The 19,823-nt window shown below is 41.9% G+C and overlaps 2 protein-coding genes across 2 annotated transcripts in view; one reads left to right on the top strand and one right to left on the bottom strand.

Moving 5' to 3' along the window:
- tnfsf10l (TNF superfamily member 10, like) overlaps positions 1-7,650 on the top strand; it is a 66,536-nt gene extending 58,886 nt beyond the window's left edge. The window contains exons 3-7 of the mRNA XM_083993254.1: positions 2,236-2,272; positions 2,394-2,501; positions 5,038-5,201; positions 5,623-5,733; positions 5,824-7,650. Coding sequence (XP_083849380.1) covers positions 2,236-2,272; positions 2,394-2,501; positions 5,038-5,201; positions 5,623-5,733; positions 5,824-6,009 — 606 coding nt within the window. The 3' untranslated portion in view covers positions 6,010-7,650. The remainder of the gene's footprint in view (positions 1-2,235; positions 2,273-2,393; positions 2,502-5,037; positions 5,202-5,622; positions 5,734-5,823) is intronic.
- clcn5b (chloride channel, voltage-sensitive 5b) overlaps positions 6,177-19,823 on the bottom strand; it is a 69,742-nt gene continuing 56,095 nt past the window's right edge. The window contains exon 18 of the mRNA XM_083993244.1: positions 6,177-6,189. The gene's annotated coding sequence lies outside the window, so the exon portion shown is untranslated. The remainder of the gene's footprint in view (positions 6,190-19,823) is intronic.

Genomic DNA, 19,823 nt, shown 5'->3' with positions numbered 1-19,823 from the left:
GGAAGGGAACATATTAATTCAAGGAAGGAAGGAAGGAAGGAAGGAAGGAAGGAAGTGAGGGGAAAAGGATTGTGGAAAGAAAGATGGAGGGATGGAACAGATTCGTTCAAGGAAGGAAGAAGAAGGAAAAGAAGGGAGGACAGAAGGATGGAGGGAGATGGAACAGATCTGGTCAATTGGATCAAAAGAGGAAGGAAGAAGTAGTAAGGATGAAGGGAAGGAAGGAAGGAAAGAAGGAAGGACGAGGGGAAAGATGGGAGGAAAGGAGGGGGAAAAGGAAGGAAAGATAGAAGGAAGGAGGGAACAGATTGGGTTAATTGGGTCAAAAAAGAAAGAAGGAAGGAAGGGAACAGATTTGTTCAAGGAAGGAAGAAGAAGGAAAAGAAGGGAGGACAGAAGGATGGAGGGAGAGGGAACAGACCAGGTCTGGATCAAAAGAGGAAGGAAGAAGAAGTAAGGACGAAGGAAGGAAGGAAGGAAGGAAGGAAGGAAGGAAGGAAGGAAGGAAGGAAGGAAGGAAGGAAGGAAGGAAGGAAGGAAGGAAGGAAGGGAACAGATTGGGTCAATTTGACTCAGAAGGACAACAGGAGAATTAAGCCGAGTCGTCGACGTATAGAGAGAGGAAGATGAGTAAGAGTGGAAAAATGTGAGAGGTTTACATTGAGAGAGAGGGAGAGAAGGAGGGAGGGAGGGAGGGAGGAGGAGGGGAGGAGATGTACGGTGTGAGAGACGGAGGATTTATGGAGAGCGATGAGGAGACGTAGATTAAGATGGTGTGGGGATGAAATGAAAGGATGAGATGGAGAGAGAGACAGCGGAGCAAAGATGTATAAGGTGATGCTGCATGTGGATAAGAAGGCGACTCAGGTGATTTACAAAGTGGGAAAGACAGAAACAAGAAGGAGCAGCGGAGAGAAAGAACCGGAGTGTGTGAGAGTTACAGAGTGTGTGTGTGTGTGTGTGTGTGTGTGTGTGTGTGTGTGTGTGTGTGTGTGTGTGTGTGTGTGTGTGTGTGTGTGTGTGTGTGTGTGTGTGTGTGTGTGTGTGTGTGTGTGTGTGTGTGTGTGTGTGCATCTGGGCAGGATTAAAGCAGAGGTTGTTCACATGTGGGAACGAGGGATGACACAGAGGAGCAGGAGAGAGAAAGCAGAGACAGGACGGAGAGATGAGCTGTGTGAGGAAGAACAATTGTGATGGAGGGAGAGAGGAGGAGGAGGAGAGGAGAGAAAGGGAAAGGAGAGGAAGAAGAGGAGGAGAAGCTGTGGTTTGTGGTTTTGTCTTTCTGCTCCTTTTTATTCAACATTTGAGTTGAGTTTTGTGTCGGCCATCGTGGTTTGGTTTGTTCAACGGATGAAATAAACTAAAGTCCAGGTTCAAAGTTCACAGCTGAACATAGAAGAACGTATTAATGGTGCTTTGTTTTGCTTGAAACATCGATCTTTTGTATGAATATTAGTTTGTTTTTGCACTTTTATCTAAGATTAACTTTCAGTGCTGATGTGGTGAAGTTTGTCCAGCAGGAAGATTTAAGATAATGTGATTAAACTAGAAGGGGAATAAAGTAAAAGGAAACTAGAAGAGATAAAACTAATTAAAACCAGTCATGAGATAAAAAAAAAAGTAAAAGCAAAATGAAACAGTTAAGGATAAAAACTGAATGTAATAACGTTAGATGAGTGATTAAATGAAGTGAAAGATGGATAAAACAGACAAAAACATAAGACAGAGAGGAATAAAATAAGGATAAATGAAGGCTATGAATAGGAAATTAAACAAAGAGACAAAGGGTGTTAGTGAAATAAAACAGTAAGAAATACAATAGGATGGGGAATAAAGGGTCACATAAAAGCACATCTGTAAAAGTGGGTTTTAAGAAGTGACTTCAAAGTGTCTCATGGAAACAACTTCCTGTTGTGTTGAAGGACTGGATTTGCATCGTGTGTTTTCTAAGGTTTCAGTGTGTTGACCTCTCAGGGCCACCGTAGTCCTGTCCACATGTCTGTATGTAGGAAACTGTGTGACGCCTTGTTAAAATGATTGTTTTTTTTTAGGTCCTGAGGTCAGACTGAGTAAATAACAGTTAAAAAACGATAGAATAAATTAATTGATCACATATTGCTACTCAACCAGTTTTGGCCTTTTAACCATCAGAGCTAAAACCAGAGCCGTTAAAGCTCAAGTTTCTTTCTTTGCTTCATGGTTTTTAACCTTTTATGTTTTCTTGTTGTCTTCCAGGTGACAGAGAACATCATCTCCAAACAAACCTTCATTGGTGAGCATCTCACACACACACACACACACACACACACACACACACACACACACACTCCAGCATCACATCGATCCGACCCATCAGTCCTGACTCTCTCCTGTGTTTCCTCTTTCTCCCTCAGAGACGAGAGCAATGCCTCGCACGTTCAACAAGACGGGGTCAAAGTTCGTGACCTCCGTGGCCCAGAGGCCGTCGGCCCACTTGACTCTCCGGGACACCAGCTCTCAAGGTGAGGCGTTTGTGTCCGTCACTAATGTGTGAATGTGTGTGTGTGTTGAGGAAGGTTTGCAAGCACTTGAACGCACCGTAATGTTTGCATGTGCTGCGGAGCGATTACCCATAAATCAAAAAACGATAACATCAAAGAGCATAAACTGTATATATTCCCTCGATGTAAACAGAGCAAACATCTGTTGGCGAGTTAACGAATCACAGCTGACCGAGGTAAACACCGGTAAATCATTGGTCGTCTTAGTGGATGAGTAACTCAAATGGTTTAAATGTTGTAAACCTTGTGGAGAGAGCGTCGGACGGACGGACGGAGCAGCTGTTGCTCGTGAGGACAGAAATCCCCTCAGATATTCTTCAAATTGCCGTTATTACCTTTTTGTCTGAGGACAAATCCTTTAATAAGAGTGTGTGAGCTCAGGGAACAGGCTGCAAGATGGAGCTCAAATGAAAGAGATAAATCCTCCAATCATTAATGTGAGGACAGGCTAAGGAGGGTAAACAACCCCAGGACCTGAAGTGTAATAAGGATAAAATTCACTTGTTTTATTTATTGCAGAGACTCATCCTTAAAAAATTCCACCTTAATCTCAAATATAAGATGTATAGGATTCCTTGTCCTCGAGCCAACACAGCGTCGTCGTAGATCATGGATGCAATGGGGTGTATAGTGTTGAACAACATGCAATGTAAAGGTAGGAATGTAGGTTTTAAGCCTGTGTGTGTGTGTATTAGCATATCATTTCATCTGAAACTGGCGTGCAAGCTACAGGGTGTTGACAATCTGGCAAAGGCTGCCTGATGTTATTTCCCCTGAGCTGACAAAAGGGTGAGGAACATGTGTGTGTGTGTGTGTGTGTGTCTGTGTGTGTGTGCGTGTGTGTGTGTGTGAAGAAGGAAGAGAGGATTTCTCAGCCTGGCTTTCTCATAAGGAAACACAACAGTGAGAGGAATTGCAGGAGTTGACCTTTGATGTTAAACCATTATGATACTAATGTGAAGGAAACCAAGGCAAATACAGTATCACACACCCCCCCCACACACACACATAATGAAATTCCTGACATAACAGAGCTACAGTATCTGTAATTAAAACCAATTTCAGCAACTGAATCTCCTGCAATCTTGAACTTTAGTGCAACATTTCTGCTGTTTAGCCACTGCAACAGTAAATGTGCAGTATTCGATTGCACATGGACAATGATAACACAGTGTAATTGCATTGCAACAGAATATGTGCAACAAAGATGCATCAAACACACAGCAGCTTAAAGGGATAGTTCAACATTTTGGCAAATTGGCCTATTGCCATAATCGCTATAGTCATAGCAGTAGGTTCGTTACCTTTATTTGTCGGTGCAAGCTATTTTTAGAACGGCGGAGCAGAGCCGCGAGCTGCTCAGAGCTACGCTACGGAGGCTGATGGGATTTCTTGGTTTCCCTCATCAAACTCATCAAATACACAATCCAACAACTCCAAAACGCTCTGGTGGACAAGTTGTGACCTGCACATTCACCACGCTATGAGATAATAACAGAACGTTACGAGACAGAGCTGAAAAACTGCCGCTGATGGGAACGCGCATCAGTGGTTTTGCATAAATTTACCTCAAAAACAACTCCAATCGAATAGCAAAACAACTAGATCTATATGTACAAGAAGATTATTGTATGCACTCATGTCATTCGTCTCTATTTTCAAATAACACGACACAGATGATCAATCAGGTTTGTTCCTCCAAAGGTCAAAAATATATAACATGAAAGATAAAAACCACAGCGTTTTTAGCATCTGCCTGCAGAGCAGCAGTGGTTTCTACATCCGGAGCTGCACTGTGCCAAACACCTGGTTGAAGTAAATCACCTGAGCTTTAATAAAAAGAAAAACCTTGAACAGGACTCTCCATGTAAGATCTGCATTCTCAGGTACCGTTCGCGTTCGCGGTGGTTTATCTCCGGCATGTGGCCGACAGATCCCACATCTTACTTCAATTAAGATTTACATGACGGCCGACCCTTTATCTCTACGGTCCCTCTGATCTCCAGGCAGAAATAAAACCCGCAGCCGCTGCGCATTCGGCTTTATGCTCCACATGATAAGAAAAAATGCTTTCATGCTCAAGGTACAGAGACGTTATAAGGTAGTTTTACAAGGTTATGAGCCATTGGCACGACAAGCGACTTCTACCCACATCGTCCTGTTGCGGTCAGATGCTTGTCTTCTGATAGTTATGTTGATGGTAAGAGGAGCGCTGCTCTTTGTCACATATTTTATCACTGCGGCTGTTTCCTGCTGTGCTCTCATGTCAGTCGCTGCTGGAGTTGAGCTTTTGGCTCGTCAACACCGTCCACCTTGGCTTGTGTTTCCTTTTTAGGAACCACACTTGGAGCCAAGCTTTTGTTTCTTTGCCTATTTGTCTGTCAGCCCTGTGTAAATCCAGCAGTGAGGTCTTATTTTCATCCTTTTATCAAACTGTGCACTTTTATCCTTTTCCCCACTGTATCTGACTCTCTTGATCTTTTGTTTTCACCAACAGGGTTTGCTCCCTACCCGATCCCCACACCGGGTCTCCACCAGTCCTGTCGCCACGTGGTCCGCTCGTGGGCCAATCAGAGCTTTGGTGCTCACCTGCACAACATGACCCTGTCCAATGGGAAGCTGCGAGTGCCTCAGGATGGGCGGTATTACCTATACTCACAGGTGATTATAACACCTTGTAATTTCACATGAATCCACACAATGAAATGCTTTTGTTTGTCCACATCTTGTGACCTCACAGCCCAGTTTTTGCATTTTTACAACAAAATACACCAAATTGAAATATTTTGACTAAAATGTCAAGAGTTGGACCAGAATCAATCAACAACACTACGTACTTCATACCCAAATATATTTGTTTTCAGCAGAAAAAAGTGGTTTAGGGGTTTAGTTACTCTTTAAGCAAGACCTTTACCCAACCTATGCGCAACCTAATGCAAAGGATCCAGATCTGCACCAAGTTCAGAACAAATCAGTCCAGTACTTTACTCTCTTTCGCTTAACCTAGAACCTTTCTTGCAACTCTACAACAGTCATGATCCTTAATTAATCCCTCCCTTCCTTGCTGTCGCCCCTTCTCCAGGTGTATTTTCGTTATCCATCCCCGGCAGCCAGCGATGGAGACCAGCGCAGCGTCAGCCACCAGCTGGTGCAGTGCGTCTACAAGAAAACTTCCTACCCAAGCCCCATACAGGTACACCGTCTCTTTATGCCCTAAAAAACAATAGAAACATCAAATCATCAAGAGTCTTTTCTTACCTTCATCTTTTCGCTTGTGTCTCAGCTCTTGAAGGGCGTGGGGACGAAGTGTTGGGCTCCAGATGCCGAGTACGCCCTCCACTCCGTCTACCAGGGAGGACTGTTTGAACTGAGGGCCGGCGACGAGCTCTTCGTCTCCGTCTCTTCCCCCAACATGGTCAACGCCGACGATTCCTCCAGCTACTTTGGCGCCTTCCGCCTGGACCTCTGAGAGCAAGGGACAGAACAAAAGGACAAACAGATGGGACGATGGATGGATAAACGGGTGGGCTTGAGGACAATGAGCTGGGGTCCTTTTTGAATATCCATTGATTGGGGGATTGGGCGATGTTGGCCTGGGTCTTGGATCCACAATGTTTGCTTGGACGGATATGTTGAAGGACGGAAAAGACTGAGGGGTTTTTGAAGGCCTCGACTGAGTGATGAACACTGCAAGAGGAGGGGTTGATGGGGAAAAGAAAGAGTGGATTTGTTTTCCTTACTCTCCATTAAGAGAAACCTAACCGTCAAGAGCAAGATATACAGAGATACATGTGCAATCATGCGAAAATAAATGTGAGGATATTGATTTACTGTTGATTTTTGAGGAGGGAAATTGCCTTTTGGATGTCAAAAAGAGAACCAAGCCACGGAAAAACACTCAAGGTCCTCTTGTTGGATCAGAACCCCCCCCCCAGAAATTTTTTAGAAATTAGGCCATATAAATCCCAGTGTATCTCGCATTCAACAACCTTTTTGTGGGAAGCAACCGGACTCTTAGATTTGGATTGCAGACCGAAGAATGTACAAACAATAAAAAACTCAAATCCTCTGCATCGAAGATGTGAGGAAGGAATGTGGAGAAAAATCAAAACGATCAAACCAAAGCCAAAAAAAAAAAAAAAAACAGTTTTGTGGAATACTATAACTTTTTATAAGCGTGTGCCATGAGAGTACTGTACATATGTGTTGTCTGAGAATGAGATTTAGACAATGAACTGGTGATTTTAAAAAAAGTAATTTGTATGTACCATGACCGGACTTTAAACCACTTGGAGATTGCGGAGGTGATTATCTACATGCAACCCTAGAACTGTGGTTTTCTTTGCCAAGGATAGGAGGATAATGGCAGCCTCTTTGTACTGGATACTGTACAGTAATAAGACTGTGAGGGGGCAACACAGAGTGCCTTTTGAACAACAGAGACTGCAAGGACAGGAGAAATGAAAACAAGGAGGAGGAAGCGGGAGAAAAGCTTGTAAATTCCTACAAGAAAGAGCCCAGCAGTGGAAGATAAAAGCAAAGAGAGAGAGCGAGGGACTTAGGGTGGTATGCAGCCTGACCAGTCTGTTGTTGTTGTCATGCTCTTCTCTCTCTTTCACATTCTCCCTTTTTTTTCATGCAAAGAATTTTATCTATCTTGTCTTTCTTGTCTAACCTGTGAAGCTGCATTCAGTTTTATATCTCGGATCAGTTAAGCGACAAACCAGAAAACACGTGTGATGAACGAGATGGCAGAAGACGTGAGGAAATTAAAGCAGCCGGTCACACTAACATAAACACTCACGGAGCAAAGATGTTTACATGAGGCTGTTGTTGTTTCAACTGTATTTGAACGACCATGTTTCACATTGAAATGTAGTCACTGAATCTTCACTGAAACACCTGGCCGTATATATTCAACCTCGGTTGGCTATAAGCCCGTTGAGCCGAAAGTTAGCCTTGTGTATCTCAAACTACAAAAGTTTGACACAACCTTCACATCTGTCCGTAAATAAAGCTAAAGCCAGGAGACAGTTAGCCAAGCTAGCTACGACTACAAACAAGGGGAAAAGCTAGCCTAGCTTTGCAATTTAGCAAGTTAGCTTGCAGTTTCTCGCTGCTATGCAAAGCTAACCTTCACCTAGCCTTACGGTGCGTTCACACCGGGCGCGAGTAAAATATTCGACTCACTCTACTCGCTTGAGTTTGCCCGCTGGAATATTTGTTTTTACTCACGGCATTCGCGCGAATATTTCACTTGAGTTAAATATTTTGAACTCGAGCGAACGGGCGAATTTCGCTTCATTCGCGTTGTGCCATTCGCGTCATTCGCGCCACCGGCACAAATTCGCGTCCATTCGCGTCTGTACATTGACTTTGTATGTAATCTTATCGCGCGAAAAATTCGCCTTGCGCCTGGTGTGAACACGCCGTTATGCTGAGTTCAAGACAACTTGGAAATCAGAATTTTTTGACCTCCTACTACCTACTAAAAGTGCAATCAAATTCCACCTCAAGTTGGAACTCGGGAAAACAGTAAAGCATCGATTAAAATGCCTTTTAAATGCCAAAATACATTAAAACGTACAATATTTATTTACAGTTTCAAATTACCTACTTGTGTTTTGGAACACAGGAAATTCATTTGGTGCATCTTGAAAATCAGAGTTTTCAACTGGGAGATTCCGAGTGCCGAGTTGTCTCGAATGCGCAAAGCTAAGCTAGGTAAGACTAGAAACAATGGGGAAAGCATGGATCTGTTATAAGAATATTGTTGATAAATACATCCATGGGGAAAGCTAGCTTGTAAAATGTTTTGTTGCCTGGCTAACTAAGCAAGTTACTAGGCTAAACTCAATACTTCTGTGCTACGCTAACCCTCCCCTAGCCTTAGCTTCATATTTAAAAACATTCAAAGTGCCAATTAGATGTGTTTTAACATTATAGTTATCATGATTTGACCTGATAGACATTGCCAAGAAGAAAAAAATGATTGAAGGCTCATGACGAGGTTGTATCTTTACAAAGAGAAAACAGCTTTTGACCACTTTAGCGTGGGCTTCCAGTCACCTCAACATTGATAACATACAAAAATACATGCATGGTAGCCTATAGTTACGGCCGATACACGCTCACATGTTGCTGATCTGGAACATCGTCTTTCAGTAAAGCAGTTTGTCGGGCAAACACAGAAAAGGTGAATTTAAGGAAAACACGGACCAGATTTCATAATAACACGCACATAAAGAATAGTTTTGAAAGGAGAGGATGTTTGCAGATATAAACCATGCACCAACTAGCACAGACTCAACCCCTACACACACTTTTTTTTGTTCCCCCCAACTCTGTCACGCACACATATGTGCACATGTAGCCTATACACAAAAAGCAGCTGCACACATCACATCACATCACACTAAGTCCAGGCTGGCCTGCGCTCCACAGACACATACATCACCCAGTGTCACAGCCAGTGTGCTCATTTATCGGCACTGTCTAGCCTCCCTTTGCCATCTGGTAGTTGTCAGTGATCAGCTGGAGGTTTTCAGGGAGTGTGTGTGTGTGTGTTTGAGCGAGTGAATGAATGTGTGTGTGTGTGCATGTGCAATACATGTCTGTCCAAAAAAAAAGGGCTTGGTTCACACGAACGATTCAGCAAACGAGGTCAAACTAACTGACACACACCTTTCTTTGTTAGTGTACGAAACCATCATTTGTTTTCCCTGAGAAAACAGGATTACTGCGCTCAAACACACTGACATCCTGACTAAGCCTCTCCTTCTGACACTGTGGTTCACATATACCTGTGTTTATACTCTTACGCAAGGTTACGCTACACTATAGGTTTGTTAGGGAACTTGTGAAAACACAATAACACATGCCGTTTGTTTTTCTGCACACAGAACAAAATTGAAGGCAAATTTCATTTTGTATTTGTTTGCTGTTTTAGCTGCTTTTTTTTCTCGGCGCGCTGTGCACCTGGTCACGTTTCTGCAGGGCACCACGTCAACCTCACACATACTCACACAAGCTCTCTCTCTGAACTCGAGCCTAAAGCTGTTTATTATCCAGGATTCACTTCAATAACCTTACAGACTTTTTTCTCCTTCTTCTTCTTCTTCCTTTCTTTCTTGCACTCCAAACAAAACAAATGCTCAGTTGAACCAGATCCAGCGACTATGATGATGATGATGATGATTATGATGATGATGATGGTGATAATGTAATGTACACACCCATGATATAGCAGCATAAATCCCTGGAGCAGCTGGGACAGCTTTTTGCATTGAATGTGTTATGAGCAGTGTTTGTACTGGACGGTTCTGTAGCTGTGAACATGTGTAGCACATTGTTGCGAAGAAAATAAACAAATATCTGAAATATTTCTGTGTATGTGGACATATGATGAAGTGGTGAACATGGAGAACATCCCTCAGGACAGACATCCAAGGAAGCATGGTGTCAGGAATTTAAAGGGTTAAATATATATAATTTGTTGAAAAGTTAAAAAAAATTTGGCAAATATAAGCATCTTTTCAACAGTTTTTCAACCACTATGTTTCAGGAAGTAGCTTCATTTGTCATGTAGTCACTTAACAAGTTAAATCTGAAGGATTCAAATATGATAAATGTGAAAGGACAGAAAGAAAAACATTGTTTTTCATTGTGGGATATTTTTCTGACATATTCTCATTTCTTATGTAAATTATTTATTTTATTGTATTTTTTATTGTTCCCGACATTTAAGACTTGCTATGATACAGTGAATTACTAGTAAAAATGTTTTGAAAAGTTTGTTCAATATCAAATTTAGCATTGCTTAACCTTTTCTTTTTGACATGATTTGACTTCCATATCCCGGTGGCAGCTCCACAGTTTCTGTTCTGCGGCTGATGCCCGACCTTTGACCTCTCTCTGTAGCAGAAGTACAGCACTCCTCCTGGGATCCATTTAGCCGACTGTCATTGCTAAATCACTGGCAGTAGTTTTTCTGCAGAGATCTAGTCCAAACATCATTTTGTTAAGTCTCTTTGCAGGAAGCAGAACTCAAGACTCCCGCTGGTTGGCTAATTAAATGTTTTCTGGAGCTTCAATGGATTTCATTTGTGGCACCATGCAGCGCGAGCTTGCTCATCTCTCAGCACTTTTACAATGCTTATTTTTTCCGTTCGATAATAAATAAGCCATGTGTGCGTACTCTGCTTTAGATGCCTCTGTTTATGCTTAGAAAAACATGAAAACCATGAGCCCTGCTTCGCACAGTGTGGGGCCCTGTCATCTAAAATCAACTCCATTACTAGTGACGGCTAAATAAAATGCTGCCTTTTGAGAAACAAACACTGAACTTTGCCATCGGATTGCCAGCAGAGTGAGTATGGTGCCAGTTCAAGGCCCAATTTTCAGCTCCATTTAGAAACAAAGAGTCGAGCCCAGATCAGCCAGTCCAGGTCCAAGAAAACAACACAGTCCATTTTCAGTTACGAGCTCTAATGGAAAAAAACTTTCCCCAAAAACTGTTTCCATTATAATTTCCTCTAATAGACACTTTCACTCCTGCAGAGTTTGAGTTTTATGGAAGATCAAAAAGCCCCTGAAACAAGCAATAAATCAAGCTGTGAACGTAAATTAAAAGAGGTTTTATTCAGTCTGTCGGTGAAAAGAGAAGATACAAACGCCTCACCAAAGCATCAGCCTTTTGAAGCAGGTCCAGACCACTTTATTTTTTATTCTTTTAAGCAAACCACTAAACCGCAACGTGGCCCAAGAGGATGAAGTAAGATTTTATGCGTCTCAAAGGACAACAGCTAATTAGGCAATTAAAGCCAGATCAGCTGACTGGACAAACAGCCTATAGGTCTGCAGTTTTATATATGTGACTGAGTGTGTGTGTGTGTGTGTGTGTGCTGACATTTGAAACCAACACTTTGTTAGCGGTCGGCTCTCAATCCAACACAGGGTCAATTTAATCAATTACATTTTCAAACAAGAAAGCACCACAGCGCGGCCCGGCGCTGTTGAACTTGGCAGTTGGGTTTGTTTTATTGAACGAAGCCCATGTTTCATATGTGTGTAGAATCGTTCTGTTCTGTCTGTAATTATGTCTTGTGTGTGTTTTTGTTGCATGTAGCTTTGCGCACAAAAGAAGAAATGCCCCAAAGCAGTTTTGGACCAAAGTGGCTTTCGAACGTCCAGATCAGTTTCTACAGGGTTTGTAGGGTCGCGTGAGAAACTGCCAGACCACAAGTGGGACGCACCTCATCCATCATTTGTCCTTTAGTCCTGGAGAAAGATACTCAGCAGTCGGCGTAAAAAAGGTCTGCGAGATCCAGACCTCGTATAAATCAGCACCGGGACCGGCCTCCAGCCGAGCTCTCGTCCAATTCTACTTTCTGCATTCTTGAAAATATCGTAATTATAGATTTTATTACAAGCCTCGTTTCGGTTTGTCAGACCAGTTCCTCCAAAAGCAACACCACCACCACTGACCATATACCACCGCTGGTTGAAAATGCAGCAGGAACCACAAGATTTGTCTTCAATGGTTTGTCCATCATACTTTGCTCCAGAGGACAAACCACAAACTGGATCCTTGGGCCATAATAAACTTCACAAAACCTCCCTCAAATAAACAACACACTGACAAAACAAAGGTCCAACTCTAAAAGCATCATCACAGTATCTTTAATTAACACTGGTTTGGCGCAATGTAGGTTTACTTATGCAACAAACATATTCGAAGAATCAAGGATATTTGCATGTTCAAACATCTTATAGGTGGAGGTACGTCGGAAAGTGAGAAAACATCAAGCACACAGCCTAACTAAAATTACGTAGAGAGAACAAAACAATGGGAAGATCGCTAAAATGTGTCCAGAGTGCTTCATGTTCTTAATTTCAATGCTGACGAGTCAAAGGCAGAGACTTTCTCCTTGTCTGAGTTAGTTTCGGTCATGCCATCGCGCTTCCTGTTTGGTTTTGTTGCCCATTAGCCGATGTTCTTCACGGTTCTGCGGCTCCTCCAGGTGCAAACGAAACCGTTTCTCAAGCTTCCACATCAGCCCCAACAAAAAACATCTGCAGCGTATGAGATAATTGCCTTTGAGAAGAAGAAAAAAATCTTATGGCTGGTTAAATAAAATTTATGCTTGTTTTGAAATCGTCCCCTGTGACATCATGTTGCTGGCGCTGGGATAGTGGAGCAACACATCGAGTCTTGGAGCCCAGTTTACTGCCATTGTTCCTCTGACTATACGGCCATCCCTGTTTCTAATTTTTTATCTGAACGACACACAATGAAACACAGTGTTTGTAGCTGGATAATCACATTTGTTAAACTTCTCAAATGCAGCAGCTAAAAGCGACTAAATGACATCCAGACTCCAGAAGTTTCCATTTCAGAAAACTTGACATCGACTTAACTGGACAGCTCTGCTCCACTTTTAAAGGATTTGAACTTTGACCTCCAAACCAAAGCCGCAAGAATAAATAAGAAATCCCACTTGAAAAGGTGCGGACATGCAAATGGTCCACACATTAGAGGACTGTAATTGAGGGGATTGTTGGACAATGTAAAACCAATAGAAATACAATAAGAGTAGACAGATGTGCACATCAAGGCTTAATTTGCTGCTGTTTTCTTTTACATTGGTCTCATTGGAGAATGAGCAGCTCCAGGCAAACGAGTGATGGTCACCCAATTCACTTAATTTATTTTCTCATCACAACTTAATTTGAAGCACAGCTCTTACTTTTTCCAGATCTTTGTGCTTTATTTTACTTTTGTCCCCCGCCTCAAATATGCAGCGCTCTTTTCAAACACTGTCTATGAATGTAGATATTGTCCAGTATACTGTATAAATCCTCCCTCTCTTGTTGATTTGCCTTGTGCTTTTTTAAGATGACGTGCCTTTGTGTTATTTTGTGCTCAAATAAAAGTGCCTGTTGTCAGATGGACGTTGGTGTAGAGTCATTTATTTAAAATCCAGCAGAATATGTCACAGTATAGACTTTATAACACACTATTGAGCATTATTCAAGCACTAAAGATTAATTCATAAATGTTTAACCCTAGATGAATAAGATAATCTATAATGTGTTTAGTAATTGTATTTTCATACCTAATAAATGATGGGTTCAGCATTTATAAACCAGTTATTTAGGAGATGTCAGTCACAAGATCATTTATAAAGTGTCAGTAAAGAATTGAAAAACTCTCCAGATGAACATTTATTTAGGTTGTGCTGCATTAATGAGTTTGTTAATAGATGTTTATGAACACCTATTAATACTAAAAATCATGATTAATTCAGTAAGCTATACTACTCGTTAGTTTGGTGTTTCACCTGACTTCCTGAACTTTGTGATGTCACAACTATCCAGCCACTGTCCTATTACCAACAAATGTGTAGCTTGTTAGCCTCATTGTTCATTGTAGTGCTAGCAAGCTACAAGCTAATCAATATTGTATCACTGCATCATTTTAATGATTTTTATTTATTTATTTCAATTTCTTATTTTAATTTACCTTTAGTCGTCATTTGGACAAACCACCCTGTGCTGTGTGTATCACTAGAAGAGACATCCAGAGCTCTGCAACACAGTTAATAGCTGTGGAGAGAAGCTTGAGAGAAGAGCTGTAAAACTACACAAAGACGTTTTTCTCTCTTTAAAACGTGAAATATATCTCCTCAAACAAATCAAAGCTTCAAATAAAACAGTGGAGAAGTGTAAATACTGGACCTTTAAGTTTGACAGATATAGGCTAAGTGCTTGTTTTACTCCTCTGTAACTGGGAGGTTGTAAAATGATACATTTCAAAGAGCAACTTTTACTGCTGACACGGCCACTTTTTCTAAATTAAACTGAACCAGGGGAAATTTTGGCATTTTCTTTTCCACCCCTCCATAAAAACATCAGAATCTGACTGACTAATAGTTGCTCTAAAACAACTCTAAATCTAATCTACTCATTTGGGAGGGCAGCTGCAATCAACCACAGACGCCGGCTCAACTCGTGTTGGGTTTTCAACTTTCGCTGCAACTGTTCCCTCAAGCTTTTATAACAACAGAAGGTGCTTTTAATCAATTTGCCCGGTTAGGAGGTGAGACGCTCACCTTTGGTCTGCGTTTTTATGCCACAGCCATGCAGGAATTTTACTACCCAGGGACGTATAGTTACTGGCAATAATTGCTGTGAGACTGTCGATGACTTTGACCCCATGTGGATCTACGGTGTCTGTAATTTGTCGAGTAAAAATTCCAGTACAAATTGCACAATGTGTATTCATTGCTTTCCCTTTTTTTGGGGGGGTGAAGGGGTCTCCTGGTAATACTGATCCTGGGCAAACTGAAGTCACAGTAAGTGCTTATGACAGAATATTTCAGTCCTCATCCAGTTTCATGTGCATACAGGAGTGGAAACTGCATAACTGCTGCACCTCAACGTGGAGGCAGCAGGTCAAATAAACACACGTAGAGTTAAAGAGAAGGACTGGATCCAGGTTTGCATTAGGGAATATTATTATTAATACTTGTCAGACATTGGATTTATTCAATTTATGTTGGAATAATCTCCATAAAAAAACAATAAATAAGCAGAAAAACAGCGAGGATGAGGTGAAATAAATCTCAGTTTGAACTATTTTGTAGGAAAAAACTACAACTCAAAATGAAAAGCAGCAGGAGCTGATGTATGGTTTCCATTGGATGCACTCAAAACGTACATCGCTGTGACAGTTGAGAGACATAAATTAAGCCGGTGGCCCTTTGCCTCGGAGACACCTGTTGCCAATACATCATCAATGTATATGATGTAGCTGGGCATCGGTATTTAGCGGTTTGTTGGCCTTTAATAAAAAAGTCAAACGAGGCTGTTAAAATGAGTGATGCTCTGTTTTTTTGGAGGCCGATCGTGAAACCGACGGTCGACCTGCTTCGTGTCTTCCCTGCTTCACGTCTTCCCTGCTCCATAAATAAACGATTTCCAGTGTCGATCCGTACTACGGAGCGTCAGGGTTAAGCAAGGACAGTTGTGTTGACACGGTTGCATATGAGACAAAAACTGCAGCAACATCTGAGCTCCACATTCAGTTTACATAAGCTCCGGCTTAACTTAATGTCTTGCTGATGTCTGAGTGGGTATTAGCATCAACCAGAACCATGAAAATCCCTCCCAGACTGGAGGGCTGAAGTGAAAGCCACATGAAGAAGAGAAAAACAATTACGACGACTTCTAATGTACAACGATGGAGGAGGAGGAGGAGGAGGAGGAGGAGGAGGAGGAGGAGGAGGAGGAGGAGAAGAGGGGGGCTTGTTTCCATCACGGCCATCATCTCACTACAGAGCCAAGAAAAACATCAAAATAAAAAGGCGAGAGCGTCGCTTAGACGAAGCAGAAGTCACGCAAACTCCCTCATGACTCCCATGACAAAAGGGACAGTGTGTACGCGGGAATGTTCACTTACACTTCTCCGTGCACAGACGGGTTAAGAATGTGTGTAATCCAAGCGCTCCGATGTCCTCGGGCGCAGGCCGACGGACGGACAACATGTAGATCCACACATGATGCCGTCAGAGTCCGAGACGAATTAAATGTAATGTGGAACGAGGAAAGCATGTGTGTGGCATGAGGGAGGAGGGAGGAGGGAGGGGGAGTGGACGTCATTATGTCTAATAAATTAGATTTTTTACAACATGGCCTGAACCCAGTGGGAAAGACAGTGGATGAGACAGGAGACTGGAAGTAGAGGCACAGTGTTAGAGGTCAGTGGGAGATGAAACAGGAAGGAGGGAGGTTCTTGAAATCCCCATTGTTTCCGTCACATTGTGAACGCTGTGACCTTGGTGGGACAACAGATAAGAGTCGACCAGTGTGACATCACCAGCACAGAAACTAAAGTGATCCAGTAACCACCAACTGGGTTTCCATCCAAATGTATCAAATTTAAAAGGGACAACGAGGAGATGAGCCTCCGTGCGCACCGTGAAATTCTTTGACCAGCGCAAGACAGACTCATGTTTTCATTCATCAAGAATTAAAGTCAGAGGTTCAAAGACGATCAGATACCGTCGTAGTTCCGACCATAAACGGCGATTCAGCTGCGTTATTCTCATGACTCGCCACAAAACCGAAAGTAAAAAACGCTGGTCGGCTCACCCAGCATTTCCGCCACCACTAATAATAACAAAATAACGACAGACATAAAACGATATATTTATCGGAAATGGGCACATTAACAAGTGTGGGCAACATAGATTCATCCACATTAATATAAGACTTTTTTATTGGCGCAGAATTTTTCGTTCTGCCGATGGAGAAACTCCTTGTTGTCCCTTTAAGAGTGGATTTTGTGAAAATGCGCAAAAAGCAAATATGAATTTGTGCCCATTTCCATTCATTAGTGTTTTGCGATTATTGGGAGAGGAGGAGTGCGCCGTGAGATTACGTCATAAGAGAGTGTGAATGTGTCCCTGACAATAGTTGACACTCAGCTGACACTCAATAGTCCAGAAAGTACGGTAAATTGTCCATGATGTTGAGTGCACCTAAGCCGCACCAGCTAAATTTTAAAAGAAAATACATACATAGGCCGCACTTGAATATAAGCTGCAGGTTTTAATGTTGTAACATGAGATATTTACACAGAAAGACAGTGGGGAACTGGGAACCTCGTTCTCCATTTGTTTGGGAACGTCGTCATCCAGCTGCTCTTCACCCACAAACTCTGGCTCAATTCGCAAAACCTGTTTCCATAACAAAAAGTCGCATTTTCCTTTTATCGATACGCTGACAAATCCACCCCCTCCAAGCGTAAAAACTTTTTTGCAAATTTACTGCCTTTTTTCGAATTTCTGGCGTTTCCATCCAAGTATTTACGGTATTTACAACTACTGAGGTAGGCGATCAGTTACTCGATCTTTGAGCTTTTCGGAGAGTAGTTTTTATTCCGAGTTGGTCTGTTATCACTGTCAGATTCTTTCTTTTAATTCATTTAAAACAAAATAGTTATAATAAAAAAAGACTTTCTAAAAGCAAAATACAGAAGTTTGTCTTTGAAAGAGGAAAAATAAAAAGTCACAGGACGTCTCTGACAACTCGTCAGCTCTGCAACAGTTTAATGTGTTTTGAATGTTCAGGCCTCTGCTGCTTTATTTTGTTTAAGTACGACGTCAGAAAGGAGGAGATTTGTTTCTGCCAGATAATAAATTGTGATTTTTCCAGGGACTACAAAGCAGAAGAATAATAAGCTCCGAGGAGTTGACATCTTCACATCTAGATCCAACACTTCATGCAAAAAACAACAACATTTGAACATGTTGGATTAGGGGCGTGTGTAGGGCTTAAATAAAATCATTTATCTAAATGAATCACACATTAATTTGTTCTAAATGGACCTTAAAGAGATATCCTTCAACTGCTACATAATGTTGAAATGTTGCTTTATAGTTTACGCAAATGTAACTTTATTGCACATGAACAAATGACAGATATCGTCTCACTGTATTTGGCATTAACTCATTGAGTGCCATTGACGTATATATACGTCAATCAAAATCCAACGCTTGAGTGCCATTGACGTATATATACGTCAAATGCAGTTTTCTGCGGCTGGTAAATGGGGACGCTGTTGCGCACACTGTGAGTAATTTTGGGGCTTTTGGGATGTGTAGAACGAAGAAGACTGTAGATCAGAGCAAGAAGTGAAGAGGAAGGAGAAGACGAGTGCGATCGGTACAGAGATAAAAAAGTTGGGAAGAGTTTCTATTTCTAGAGGAAAACGACGGGCAGAGCCTGGAACAAGTGTAACGTGGAGCTGGAGGAAAGCTTAGCCACGGATGCTATTAGCATAGCTCCAGCATGAAGTGATCGGAGGAGGCAGGAAAGGTAAACTGATCTAGATGATCAGCACCGAAATGCCGAAGCGAAAGCGGATCGCGGAGTCAGTTTCACCAGTTGCTGTCTAACCGACGTGACGACGAACCGAGAGATCAGCGCGGTGCGTCGCTGCCGCGGCCGCGTCCAGCAGAGAGGCTGAAGACGCCATGACGTCTCCCTCCCTCCTTCAGAGACGAGGGGAAGCAGCAGGAGGAGAAGTAGGAGAGGGGAGGGGCAGAGAGGGGGTGAGGGGAGGGGGGAGGAGGGGGTTAGGAGAGGGTGAGGGGGCAGCAACTGCAGGAGGAGTAGGAGAGCAGGCATCACTCTGCATAGTAGGACTCCTACTTGTTGTATTTTAGTTGTTTTTTTTTTTTTTTGTACAATGAAAAAACATGTGAAATGAAATTTTCAGATGTCTTACATGTTTCTGAAGCCAAAATTAAAACGGATAAATCACTGTTTGTCTTGAGAGACTCTCTTTCACAAAAATGCATTTTTCTCAGCTTTCTAGAAAAAAAGTGGTCTTTTTGGTGCAACCAGGCTCTATTCAACTTAAGATAAATTAAGAATGGAACAAGGTACAAACAAATGGTTTTTCCCTAGTTAAATAGAGAGTCTCCTCTTTCCTTTGAGCTATTTTGTGTTTTCAGAGTCATAATACAAAATATTCTCTTGGTCTTAAAATATTACTCAAAATGCCCCGAAACGCTGGCACATGGCACTGACCATTTTATAAAAGGGCTGGCACTCAATGAGTTAAGAAATATGCAGAGACAGTTTAGACTGAGATAGGAGCTGATTCAAGTTGTGGGTGAAAGGTCAACATAACAGAGTCTGCATTGATCACTCATTAAAAAAAAGATAGTGGCGTTAAAAGGAATTTGAATTATCATGTTATTATCGCACCAACTTGGAACAGCGCTACTTTGGATGTTACAACATTTTTACATTCACTCATTAAACAGATGTTTTTATCTAAAGCAACTTATTTTGTAACTCTCCATCTTGAAGGTTCACACAGTCAGGATGGACTGTAATTGAGAAATACTATGAAATATTCACTTGTTAACGTTTAGACGACATGAAAACTTGCTGTAATTTGACTTAATTAAAAACCACTGATCGCACTTTAAGGAAATGATAATCTCTTTGTGAAGATGTGCTGTGTATAATAAACTCCAACAACATCTTAACAAAGACTCACAATTCATCTATTTATAGTCGGTGCATGTGGTTGTTTTAACACAATTAGCGCAGCATCACAATCACAGGCGACGATCAGCTGCTGTATGAAACTTTATTTAAAGGACGCGGACCAACACTGAATGCTGATTAATGGAGGCCGCTGCTCATATTTAACGCTTTATCTACTTTTCTCTGACCCGCTGTGTTTTCATAGGAGTGTTAACA

The sequence above is a fragment of the Trachurus trachurus genome (genome assembly GCF_905171665.1).
Source record: "Trachurus trachurus genome assembly, chromosome: 18".
Classification (NCBI taxonomy): Eukaryota; Metazoa; Chordata; class Actinopteri; order Carangiformes; family Carangidae; genus Trachurus; species Trachurus trachurus.
The sequence above is the reverse complement of the archived record's forward strand: the minus strand, read 5'-3'. Positions and strand labels throughout refer to the sequence as shown.